Source organism: Vidua macroura, chromosome Z, assembly GCF_024509145.1.
Source record: "Vidua macroura isolate BioBank_ID:100142 chromosome Z, ASM2450914v1, whole genome shotgun sequence".
Lineage (NCBI taxonomy): Eukaryota > Metazoa > Chordata > Aves > Passeriformes > Viduidae > Vidua > Vidua macroura.
The window spans coordinates 51,227,985-51,241,430 of record NC_071611.1 but is presented as its reverse complement, the minus strand read 5'-3'; the positions used below and the strand labels follow the sequence as shown (position 1 = coordinate 51,241,430).

The 13,446-nt window shown below is 37.3% G+C and overlaps 1 protein-coding gene across 12 annotated transcripts in view; it reads right to left on the bottom strand.

The window, feature by feature from the left end:
- The window catches only part of ELAVL2 (ELAV like RNA binding protein 2), a 102,984-nt gene that overhangs the window by 28,230 nt on the left and 61,308 nt on the right, over positions 1–13,446 (bottom strand). For all 12 annotated transcript variants that reach the window (XM_054003334.1, XM_054003335.1, XM_054003340.1 and 9 more), the window contains exons 3-4: positions 12,475–12,578; positions 792–945 (exon numbers count right to left, since the gene is read on the bottom strand). In XM_054003334.1, the coding sequence (XP_053859309.1) occupies positions 792–945; positions 12,475–12,578 (258 nt within the window). The remainder of the gene's footprint in view (positions 1–791; positions 946–12,474; positions 12,579–13,446) is intronic.

The following is a 13,446-nucleotide window of genomic DNA, read 5'->3' as shown; positions in this document are numbered from 1 at the left end:
GGGAGAACTTGGAGAGTTCGCCAAAACTGCTTCTTTGCATGTTGCTTTGTACATTCAATGCTCCTGACATGTACTTGGCTTTTCATTCAATTGCTTATTTTTGGCAGAGACCTCACAGCAGGTGATTCAGAAAACTATAAAGATCCTCAAGATAAGCCATCTGAGACAGCAAAAAAACAGGCATTACTGTCCCGAGCCTGAAGAGTAACCACAAAGTGTCACTGACAAGCATTACCTGATTGATACACATACTGTAACAATGCAAATAACCTGCTACATCTTAGTACTTTATAGCATGGGTAATCACAGAACTTACCTGCTCCTCAAAATTCATGTGTGTGCCCAAATTTAATGAGTTAGCCTTGAAAACAGTCTTAATAGCAACTGTCAGTCTAGGGCTTCTGTAATTCTAGCCCCAGAGAATCAGCTGTGAATTTCTGCATAAAATTTTCTTTTTAGGAAAAAAAAAAAATTAATAGCATTTTGTAAGGCACTGGGAAACTATTTTCATACAGTAGCTTGGAAAGGAAGATTATGGGAGCTGTAAATTTATTACAGGTCATCAAACAAGCTTCAGACCTGCACCTTCAGGGTGGAAATGACTCAAGCTGGCTCAGTACACCACAAAGTCTATTTTTGTCCATGCATATTTATGAACAGTTCCAGGAGAAAAAAGTATTTTCTGGCCTACAGACACCTTTTATAAATTACAGAGACAACACGATTGTACTGCAAGATGAAACATCTCAAACTGTGAGTCTGTGAAAGGCCATGCAAAACTGACTACTTACCAGTGACTTGGTCAATCAGAATACGAGAAGTAATAATACGTCCATACTGGGAAAAGAGCTGTTCCAGTTCTTTCTGGGTCATTGTTTTTGGAAGTCCACTAACATACAAATTTGCATCTCTGATAGAAGCTGAACTTGGTCGTGCATAAGAAACCTTAGGAAAAAAAACATTAAAAAATCCTAGAAAACAAGCACTTTAAAACCAGCTGAAATAGGAGAGTGTCATCTGTTCTGAGACATAAAAACATCTCCAACAGCAGATAGAACAGCTACTTTGCAAAGCCAGTTCAGTGGCATTTTTTTTTGTTTGGTTTGGTTTGGTTTGGGGGGATTTTTGGGAGCCGGCTTCCAAAACACAGGAGCAGCTGACTACATTAATTCATATATACTTTTAAATAAATGAGAAAAAACTAGGCAAGCCTTGGTGGAGAAAGTGTACCATTAAAGCAGCAAATTTAAGAAGTTCAATGAATGTCCCATGTTCCATGAATTCTTATTAAAAAGCACTAAAACATACAAAAAATTAAGATTTCAGTGTGATATGTAGGCCAAAGGCACAGAAAGACAGTCTGAAGCACTTTGAGGTTTGCAAGTGTTTTTCAAGTGCCGTGTCTTTTGTGTTGAGCTTACTACCAAATGACTCATAATCACAATCATTCATGAGATCAAGATAAACTCTGCTACATCACTTTCACAGGCCTAAGAATGAATGGCAGAAGTAGGACTCCAACCTGTATTTTGCCTGTTTAGCAGCTTGTCAATTTCTGCAACAGAGGCCTTAAAAACAAATGCCATTTAACAGTGAACTTCTTGGATCCTTTTGGACAGAAGTTTTTTTACCTGCTGCCTTAATGTGTCAGTCAAAATATTTTAAGATTATTAAGCAGATTTTTTGACCTTTAGACACATGCTAAAAACTAGCACGTTTACTACTTCCTACTGAAGTTTGTACCAGTGTAACATTGTAGTAACAGTGGTGTTACTACAAGAATGATTAGAACATCTGTGCCTCTCAACAGGACAAAATACTTCATCTAGGCTTTTCACCTATGTAAAACATAAAAGTAAAAAGGATCCTCAAGAAGTAGTCTGATTTATCTCCTCTCCTTCTCTCCCCTTCTATGTACTGTTAGCCAATACTGGGCAACTGAAACTTTTGTTCTGTCATTCTGTCTTTTTGCCTAACTCTTTGGTAGTCCTTTTCAAATCCTTCCTGTCTTATTTCCATGCAGAACAGCAGACTCTTAAGACTGCTGTGGAAGCAAAACAGAAGACAGTATGCTGGAGATTAAACAAGCAGTACCCTGAACACTGCTGTGATCCTTCAAGTTCCACACAGAGGCTTTGTGCAAGGTGGTTGAGGAGGACTGACCTCAAAACCTTGTAGCTATCCAGCATGGAACCTTGTAAGTCACACTGCCTTGTTCTTTCCATATGAGAACCACGTAAGAGCTAAAGCCCTACAATCAAAGTTACAGGAAAAGAGAGTAAAGTTTGCTTGCATTCAGCCAAAGAAGCAACAAAGACAAGTGACAGTTACCTTTTTTTACCATGCAAAAAACCCCAACATTTAAGGAATTTCATTTAAGGAATGAAAAAACTTGTTCAACTTGCCCATTTGGCCCTAAGCTTCTTCAAGAAATAAACTTCCATGCCTCACTTGACAGGACTTTAAGGAGACCCGAGGCCAAGGAATGGAGACAGACTGCCTGGGGAATAGGACTAGTCCCCGTAAAATCACGAATTACCAAACCCATGCAGACTCTGTCTTTCAAGGGGGAATTCACACTGCTGGACACATGCTGTCACATATAAAAATATAAATTCACACAAAGTCTATCAGAAGAGAAGAAACCTGCACAAAATATTTGCTAACTTACTGAAAGTTTACCTTATCCTACAGAACTGGTACCTGTCAAGATACAAAGCAGCTTTTGCAAAACTCTCATTTTCCTCTGGTAAGTGAGTGAGTATGAGTTCTTGCATTATGACAGGTGGTGCAGTATTGCCCATGCCCTCTCTGGTTAAAAACATTTCAAATAGTTTGACATAGCAGTCAAGGCCTACACTGAATTTCAAGAGTGCAAGTAAATGGAAGCGATACTCTAACCAGTACACACTACTCTCACATATCCAGTTTCACTGTTATTACCTTCAAGTGACTACTCCAACTGAATTTGGGCATATTAGTCACAATAACAACACATATTAAACCATAATCAATGATTAATCACCAATATCTGTATACTCTATTTAACCATTTGCTAAGCACCATAACTACTGGTCAGGCAAAAAATCTGAAAGGAACATGTAACTTTAGAAATGCAACATAATTTAAGTCAGCACCACTAGTGAAAAACAAGGACACCACAAAATATTACTGGTATGAAATTCCTATTAAAAGAACATTGCCTAGAGTATGTGATATACATGTCCCTCTTCATTTTTGATGTCAAAGTCCAGTAATTTCACTTGTGATACACATTTAAAGCAGAGACTCTCCAGACTAATCTCCCTACTTGTATCCTGTCAGTTTTCTCGTTCAGTAATTACCTGGCTGATAGTTTAAATATAGTTGCTATACTTAGTCTCTTTAAACAACTTTTATATGGACTGAATTAACAACTGTGCCAAGATTCTCATTCCACAGCTAATTCAACAGGTGAACATTTCAGTTATATGTCGTCAAAACCACTGAACAAGGCAAGTCAAGAAGCAGACTGAAAGCCTGAAGTTTTAAATATTTAATGATGACACACACTGTACAACACTGAACAGCACTACTCTGGAGATACTAATTTAAAAACAGTTTTACTGAAATTTTCCACTGCAGTTAGTAGAAAAGACTTATTTCTAGAAATGCAAACATTACACCACCAAGTCAAAATATTTTCATTGCTTTAATACTTAATTTCCTAACATCAGGATGAACTGATTCAAAATTTTCAAGTGAAAACTGTGAAAGCAGGTTAAACAAAGAAGTTACCAAAAATTATAAAGAGGCACAGCCCCTACAAGTGAATGTTTCAGTTTTTTATTATCTGCTACTACCCATAGACACCTCAGTACCATGCTTCAACCTCTTTTATCTTATTATTAGTAGAGGAGTAGTATTATTAGTACAAATACAAACTATTTGTATTCTCTCAAAAAAACTTGAGAATTTAATACAATTTCTTCCTAAACACGTCTACTTAATGTAGTCTTCCAAGTCTTTAAATCTGAAATCCTTAAATGCTAAAATCAGTATTTCAGTAAATATTTGTTTTCACTAGCTCAAGTGCAATCTTTCTGCTTAAAACACAACTTGCCCTTAAGAGTAGTGTCCAGTTCTTTTAAAATACATGTTTCTGTGGGGAAAAAAAAACTCCAACAAAAATCTACCATCTAGTATGTCCAGGTGAAAATGGGTTAAACCTACCTCCAAAGCAGACAGATTTATATTGAAAAAAGGAATACATTAGGAACAAGTATGCCTCCTTGGCAAGCACAGTAAAAACAAGGACATACTGCTTTTTCTTACAGCAGTGTTCTCAGAGGCCATTGTGCCAGGCAAGTGTTCTCAACTTTCACTTAAATTTGTATGAGATACCATGATTCAAGAACTCTTCTTAATTTGATTTCTAGTAAGAAGATGCTGCAGCACACCATAGAGATGAGGTCTCAGCTCTCACTAGCCAGTGACAGGTTGTTGCCCGAAACAGGTGAGTACACTGCTGTATATTCATCAATTTCACTTCCTGTCTCCCCTCAAAAAAGGATTGTTCCACCCCAAACAAAGCTTTAAGACCACTTTTCCCAATACACAAGACTTCCTTACTGAATATGTACATGTTGTGCTGAGTTCATGGTGGAAGCCTACAGTAGCACTCTTCTGTGGACAGAACAAACTGGAAATCCAGACTTCCCTTTGTAAAGGCAACTTACATCCAGCTCTTGTGGAACTAAAAAACCTCAACACAGCCCACTTACAAGTTTAGATTAAGCTGATAAACAAAACCATATCCCATAAAGGTCCTGCTTTTACAGCCTGCAGTACAATAGGGACTGCATTGAAAAAACTGAAGCAACAGCCTTTCAGCATTATCATATGCAAAATAGTGAAACAAGAGTTTCACTATTTTAAGTTTAGTTCACCCCTCAAAGTGTTCCAGCTCTGACAGCTACAGCCCATGCCAGAGTCACAGGCCTGAGGTGGGTCATGGGATCCACATCTGTTGCCACTCAGCTGAAGGCATGAATGGACAGATCTGACAAATTTAGACTTAAGACCAGTCTTTATATATCTGAGGGGATAAGGACCAGAAGTCTTTCTCAGGATATAACCAATTAAGGACAGCACACTACTCAAAGAGGAAGACCTCATAAAATGCTGCTGTATGTAGCACAGAGGAAGACCAGAAACAGGCTTTCAGAAGACTTGGTCTAAAGCAACTGACATCCAAAAATCTACTTGGTGAACTGAAGCAAATGTACATATGTACTAAGAACAGAGCTGGAAATCCTGCCACTGATGGAAACAGAAGAGGAGGTTTTCCCAGAAGTCTCAAGATACTGTAACAGTTTTAAATCAGGGTCATAAATGTCTGATAAAAGAAAAACAATAATCAAGTTCACTGACATAAAATATGAGATGGGAATTATGCACTACAATCACAGAATAGCAAATCTGTTTTGCCCTTAGAAGGACCAGTACAGAAGAGCACTTTAGAACTTGCAGTCTGTAACTATCACTGTCTTGCTAAAAATAAGAAATACTCAACTTAGAATTCTAAGTACAAATAAAATATATGAAATGAAAGGAGATCAAGTCTCCAAACATTTTCCATTTCATACTTTTCACATTCCTAAGAGTCTCAAAAGACCTTTCCTCATACTTCATATTCATGTTTCTGATCCCCACTCATGCCCAAACAACGACAGCACAGGAATTTCAGATGCACTAGGAATAAAAAAAGCAGTTACCTTTCAAGGACAACAGGAGTACATAGTATAATATTAAGCCCTCCACATGAATAATACTAACAGGAATAGAATCTTAAACACAAGACCTCAATTATTTTCCTGAAGGGAATGAGTAAACCTCAGGTCATACCTAAGGAGCTTCTACTGTTGACAGAGACTCTAGCAAGCACAACCCTTGGGTGACTCTTGCACAGTTCCACAGACACATCTAGAAATGCACAAAACACATCTACTGCAACTTACAGCTAACTGGAGTATCTTACAACCTTTCTGGAAAAACTATTACTGCATGGATGAAAGACAATAGAGTCAACATTCAGTATGACAAAGAACCTTGAAAGCTGCTAGAATTAACAGAGACCTATTTGTCTCAAGACTACCATAATTTCAAAAGTAATCATAACCATGTTTTACATTTATAAAAATCCACTTACAAAGAAAACAGATATTGGACTTAAAATAAAATAACAATACTTAAAAAGCCTCAATCGAACAAACAAAAAAATCCCCCTCGAAACAACAGACAGTAACAGATCTCCATGCCTGGCATTTACAGCATTTTGAATCCATGCAGAAAGCCACCACCTTCTTAGAGGACTTTGATGCTGCAATTTTGTACCCTGCCCTCCCCATGCTACACAATCTTAGAGTAGTAACAAGCAGATTTTTTTTTTTTGTTTTGTAGTCTTTTTTTTTTTGTTGTTTTGTTTTTACTTGTGTAAGATTTGGCTTTTGAGCAATGCTTGCAGACTTCCCTCAATTCTACAGAGTACAGTTGGCCCCTTCTAACATCTCCATTTCTTTGTCAGGAATCCCCTATGCAAATCAGGAAGGACCTTACTGAACTGCTGCAGTGTTCTGGCTGGAAAGCTGCTCAGCAGCCTTAGGGTGAGCTGCACTGGTCCAAGGATTCTCTCACTCAGAGAACAGGGACAGACTCTTTTAACACACTCATTGGCAGCAACATGGCACTTGGGGCTCAAAAAGAAAACAAACTGTGATTGCTAAACATGAGGACAGCACATCTTATATCTTTGGCCTGGCACTGTGTGTGAGCGGACAACCAACCACCTGCCTATAACGTGGTTTACAGGAAGTGACAGCAATGTGCATTAAGAACTGAATCCTCCTCTCAATATTATTCAGCTATGTGAAAAACAAGCAGACAGCTTAAGTTGGAAGTAACATTCAAAGTCTGAGGAGATTTGAATTTCAGTGAAGAACAAATTTTACCTGGGGGTGAAAAGATGTGTGTGTGCGTATGTGTAGTACTAAAATCAAAATGCTGTCAAAGCTTTAACTGTTAACATAGCTAAAAGACTGCATAATTATAAATTATGTAACTCCTGCAGAAATTTTAGGGAAAAAAAAAAAACCTTTACATTTCTTCCAAGAAAAATTGTTCTGTTTCAGGTCTGCTAGAACAGTGCAAATTGATCTTAAGAATGCAGTACTGTACTACCTTGTCAAGACTGCTAAACGTTCTGGCATCATAGCTCCTCTCTCAGCCGTTGCTGACTGAAAACAGCAGTAAAAGTCACTAGCTTTAAATTAAACTTCCACATAGGATTCCCTTTTGCTCCTTAGATCAATTCCTTAGAAGATTCCTTAGAATCCTTAGAACATTAGATCAATGTTCTTTAATAATAGTGGAGGTGCAGGTGGGAATAAAAAAAAAAAAAAAATCAAAAAAGTAAGGAGGGTTTCTCTCACCTCCACAGCTCACTCACCTCTGGTATTGTAATGAGAGTTTTTACCCAACTTGTGTGTACATTGTTGCTACCCAAGAATATTGGTTAATCAAAGAATTGCTACAAAATAGGGACACTACCAGATTTTTTCTCTACAAGTACCAGTGGTGACGACAGGAACAATCTCAATTGTTTTTATCTGTTGCACTGAACTCAGAAATCAAACCAGCATCTCTCTTTTTTTTCAGTATTTTGCTATTTTCCACTAAGTGTTTTGAAAGTTTTCAAGAGTACTATCATTGCTAAAATTTCTTAAGGGTGCAGCTACTGAACAGTTAAGTTAGAAGATATTTCCTTTAATGAATCTTCTTGTAAATCTAAGTAGTACTTCAAGACACCAAGTGAAATCACATTGCATAATGCCAAGTTTTAACGACAATGACTCAAACACTAATGAACTTGCAGCACACCCCACATTTCAAGTCCCCTCTTGCTATAAAGCACTTCTTCGAGAATTTGTAAAGCTGAATGCACTCTTCTACCGAAGTCTTAACTAGCTCTTCTCATTACGCAACTTTCTACAGTAGGGCAGTCATAGGTGACGATGGCAAAATAGGACATCTTGTGTTTGTAGCTGAAGAATTTGTCAAATTCATTCTAACAGGAAGTTGGAAGAATGTTACACAATAAGCCTATTTTTATTTTTATTACATGCAAAGTTATAAAGGAGTGGGAAAAAAACCTACAGATTTAATACTTTAGATAAAATATTCCTTGAATTTCTATTCCCCTGACAGGTAATAATTACCCATGTAAACATCTCAATAATCCAAAGAACTTCAGAGAAGGAAAACCTTATTAAATTTGACTTTTAAGCAGCACTACGCTAAGGAGAATACATACATCTTATATATGCTATCTTATAGAAAAAGACAACTCCAAGGTCTCTAGCCTGGACAAACTATTTTTCCGCTCTTCCCAACACATACTTGCATACATGTCTACACATGTCTTGCATACATATCTACACATTTATTAAGATAAATGCCAGGTCCTGCACACAGAGGCTCTGCCACTTCAAGCCCTCAAAAGGGAGGAACGAGCAGAGCTCTATTACTGTCATCTTCAGTGTCCCCTTGGCAGCTACAATCCACAAAGTACTGTGTCCACTATTAAGGCAATGGCAGCCTAACATCCGTGAAGAAAAGTCAAAAATATTGTCCTGTGTCTTCCTGTCTAGGTAAAAAGCTGCATCCTACTCACCATTCCGCATGGCTCTCAGCCAGTCCAGAGAGGCCATTTGTTTGCCTGCTCCTTTTTAGACAGTGAATCTTAAAACACTCTCTTGCTAATGCATAACTCTTTTACTTCACATTGAAAGATATTCCTGTTCAGATAATCTCACAATAAATTCACTTGGATCTTTTTTCTTTTTAGAAGTTTTCTCATAAAACCCCCCTAATGAAGGGGAAGGGAAGCCATGGAGCACTTCTCCTCATCCAAGCAAAAGCCAAGCCAATAAGAACATGCACTCAATTTTCTTAACCCTATGTGTAAATCAGTGATTCTTATAACCAGTTTGTTTCTCTGAGTTTTCCACATTTGGGAAGAACTGATCTTTCCAGAACAACCTAAATGAAAAAAAAGTCACAGACAAGCAAGCAGGTGGGAAGAAAATCACTGCAGGTACAAAAATCCAATAGAATTCTTAAACAGAACAGAGAGAAAAAGCTCGTCAGCAGCATCATCTTCCGAAAGAGAAGCCACAGAAAATATTTTACCTCTTATAAGATGCAATGTGTTTCCACATTAAAGTTGCATAACTTAGTGGAGCCCAAACTTCACAGTTTACATTGCAAATAAACAATAAATTATGCCACAAAGGGCACTATATAATAACGGAGGCATACTGTCCAGCTGAACAGGGTTCACATATCTAACACACTCACAAGTGGCTTTACCAGCAGAGTATACACCCACCCTTACTATTCAGTTAAATCAGAAAGCAATACAACTGCCACCAGGTTAGACAAGACTAAGAGTGCTAATCCCTTGCTTTGGAGATATACACCTGAAAACTGATTGAGATATTTTGCAAAAAAATCAGTAAAGTATTCCATAAAGTATTCCACAGGATCTTCTTTTAAAAAAGGGAAGAGGTAATAGGATTTTGTGTTGCTATCAATATTAAAAAACCCAACCCTTAATCCATCATTTTGCAAATCTACATTTTTCAATGTATTTTATTTCAAGAAAACACTAAATGGCATGCCCTTAGGGATGAGAAAAAATATATCCAATGACATGCAGGCTAGTATAGAAGCTGTGGATCAGAGGTATCTGTCACAGTCCCAATCCAGAGCATCATACATCAGGGTCAGGACAGTCAGTTTCCTCTGAGTAGGATTACATTGATTTCAATCACAGTGTGAGGATACATCACACTGTGACTGAACCAGCAAAGTTCCTTCCAGTTTTATATACTAATGGAAAACAAACTTGAACCCTCAATCTAGTAAAGTACTAAGCATTCCTGCAGAAGTCCCAAAAATGCACAGAGAGAACAAACCCCTATTTTTTTTCTTTTGAAGCCTAAATATAGACTAGCACTCATATTCAATAATTTTTATATGAAGTTTTATATGAAATTTTTATATATCTCAGTTACTTGCATTTTTTGAAGCTGGAAGTTATGGGTTAGAGTCTGAGTTTATCAAACAGGTTGGGTTGTTTTTTTGGTTTTTTTTTTTGGGGGGGAGGGTTGTTTTTTGTTTGTTTGTTTGTTTTTTTGTCATTGACTTACCAACTCTGAACAAATAGGAACACTGTTGTCTATAAAAAGGAAGTAACCTCTGCAAAGGCCCTGGGATTGAGACCTCTTAAGAGACTTCTTCCACCTAAGATGCTGCCACCAGAGGCAGAAAAGACCTCAGACATCAACTTGACCTCTGCTCACCACTGCTCCCTGGCTAATCTGAGGAACATGTAAGCTACAAAATGCTTACATGTAGGCTGGGCATTTCTACTGCTTCACAGATAAATGTGGTGAGGTTGGGACTAGATGATCTTTAAGGTCCATTCCAACTCCTTAACATCCTATGATTCTGTGATCTTGGAAAATCCAGTCACAAAAAACTTGGCCTGAAACCCCATGTCCAAAAATGAAGAGGAGTAAATAAAGGAGAACATAGTAAAGCAGTTTTTGCACTCAAGTCATGCCCACTAACACTGAAAGGTGCTGCTGAAGTTCAACAGGCCTGACTGGGGATAGCTACAGTCAGAATTTACTTGCAACATTAACAATCAGCATTTAAAGATATTTTTCTCAAATGAAACAGGGATTTTCTTTATTTTGGCAAAGAGGCTATCATTTTGGCTTGTGACAACTCTGGAGTTTCAGCTTTGCTTTAGCTGAAGATATCTAATGTATGAACACCTGAGTTTAGTCTCACTGTGAAGGTCTTTGTCTGGTATCCAACCTACAATTCCACTTTTTGGTCCTGGGAAGGCAGGAAACAAAAAGCATCACTGTCATCACTCATATCTGTCTACTCAATTGTCACCTTGTCACCTTTTTTAAAAAGGTGAAAATTGATTAAATTTATCTCTTAGCAAGGTAAAGGAGGATTAAAAATTCAAATATGGCCAGAATCAAACAAGTTACCACAACTCCCCTGAAGGGAACATTTTGATTTGGGAGACCTGGCTTGATTTTCTCTAACCACCTCCTTTTTTTTTGCCTATATAATCAACAGAACTTCCAGTTTACCACCCTGGACATACAAGTCATGTTGGCTCAATCCAAGGCATAACACACCAAACAATACTAATGGAAAACAAACAGATTCCCTTTCTCACCACCACACAAAACATAGCTTCAGAAGTCCTGGAGCACAAAATTACTTTGCTCAATTTCCCCCAAAATAGAAAATGAGAGAGGACTGTGGGCAAGAAGTCTGCCAGAAACACACAGGGAGCTTTCAGCATCTAAGCATCGGTCCATCCATCGTACCTGAGTGCCAAGAGTCACCATTTGTTACAAAGTAGTATTTTAAGTTTCCAATAATGCAATCCACTTCATTAAATCTTAAAAATACAGAACAGGCAAGACACTTGTGCCAAAACTACTGGTATCTTATTTTTGTTTCAGTTGTCTTTCAGTGGCTTCACACTGCTTTTTAAGTACAAATATTTTTAGAAGGGGACTTTATTTCATGTCTCAAACATGCTCCTAGTTAGAAGGCAGCCACTATACAAGTGCTCAGCTAGCAAGCCCTGCTGTTTAATGAGGAAGAATGAGCTAGTTGGAATATATACTGCCTTCAGGCACCAACACCTATGAAACATGTTCAAAAGTCTGCATTTCCTGACAATTTTATTTAATCTCCTCTTTCTCAAAATTTCAGAGCTCAATTGCTCAAATGAGTATCCTCAGTCTTCTGTTGCTGGTTTAAAAGAGGGGGTGAAAAAAGTAACTCTCAAGATTTGTTTCTAGAATTTTGAGAAACTGAATTTAGTAAACAAGTGTGTGAGGAGTTGCAACATAACAGAAAAGATGGGAATACCAAACATTAGAGATGTAAAGACCAGAGCCCTAGAAATAGAGTGATTCATAGATAACCAATAGTTATTTCAGCATTTCATTCTAAGGATTTGTAAAAGGAACAAGACAAGCAGCAACTTAAAACCTGAAGTATTATTAAGGAAGTTATACCATCTTTGAGAAAATGAGGAAGCACATGGTGTTCAAACAACATGCAATATTGCATTTCTTCAACTACGGTATATAACAATTCCTCAGTTAAAGCAATTCAACTGTACATCTAAAGTGTTAAGCTGGTCAAGAAAATGTAATTTTCTATGCCTTCTTTACTTACGCTAACTTTAAACACTACAAAGGATCATTTACTACATTAAATCCCAGTTTGTTCTACTGACATTACCTGAATGCTTGCTAGTTACACTTGTGAAACAAATCAGGAAGTCAAAACAGTTCAGTTTCTTTGAATTATTTTAACCCTCCATACCTTTATAGTCTTAGTTTGAAGTCTCAATCCATTCAGGGTATTAATAGCTTTTTCGGCATCCTTGGGGTCAACGTAGTTCACAAAACCATAACCCAAACTCTGTCCTAAATAAAAAGACATAAGTCATCATTAGTACCCCAGTGCCACACAATGAATAGCTAATTATTTAAAACCTACAGACACACACTGAGCAAATATTGCTTATACTGAAAAACAGTACTCACTACAAAGGATCACAACATCTGATTTTTCCACTAACACTGGCAGATTTCATGTAGCCTCTGTTCTTGTGTTCAACACAGAAATTACTACATTCAATTTAGTGCAAGACTTAAAAACTGATACGTAGAATAGGTTCAGAAGTGTATTATGATCTGTTGGACACTAGAGGATGTGCAGAAGCATCAAGTTTAAAGTGATACCAGGAATCCACTCTCACTCTTAAACTTTTTTACTGAACATAAGAAGTACAGTGGCAAAATTCTGGACTACTGCTTGAAAATGAAATACATTTGAAAGTCACTCAATGTCAGAGCCAAATTAGAAGACAGATGTTATTCATACACTACACAGAGCCTTTCAGTAACAAGGAGTTTAAAGGCTCATTTTGTTCCAATATTCAAAACAACAGGTTCTGATCAAGAACTAAGTATCAGCCAGAGATGCAGTATTATTTTCTGAGTTTTTTAGTGTTGGAAATTCAGGTAACAGATGGACATAAAGCATTTTTCATTAGTTCTTATCTCTGAACAACAGCCACCTTTCTAACCATTCATTTTGCCTAGCACTTATCAAACACTTGAGTTTAGCAGTAGCCATCTTTTGACAACTTCAAAACCTACAGTATACTATCCCTAACTAGCACCCAACTTTAGAAGTACTTTTAGTGCATAAGAATGCAAATAGGTGGGAAATTTTAACATAGTGAAAAGAAATACTTAGCAAGAATACTACCCTTTATTAGCACAAATA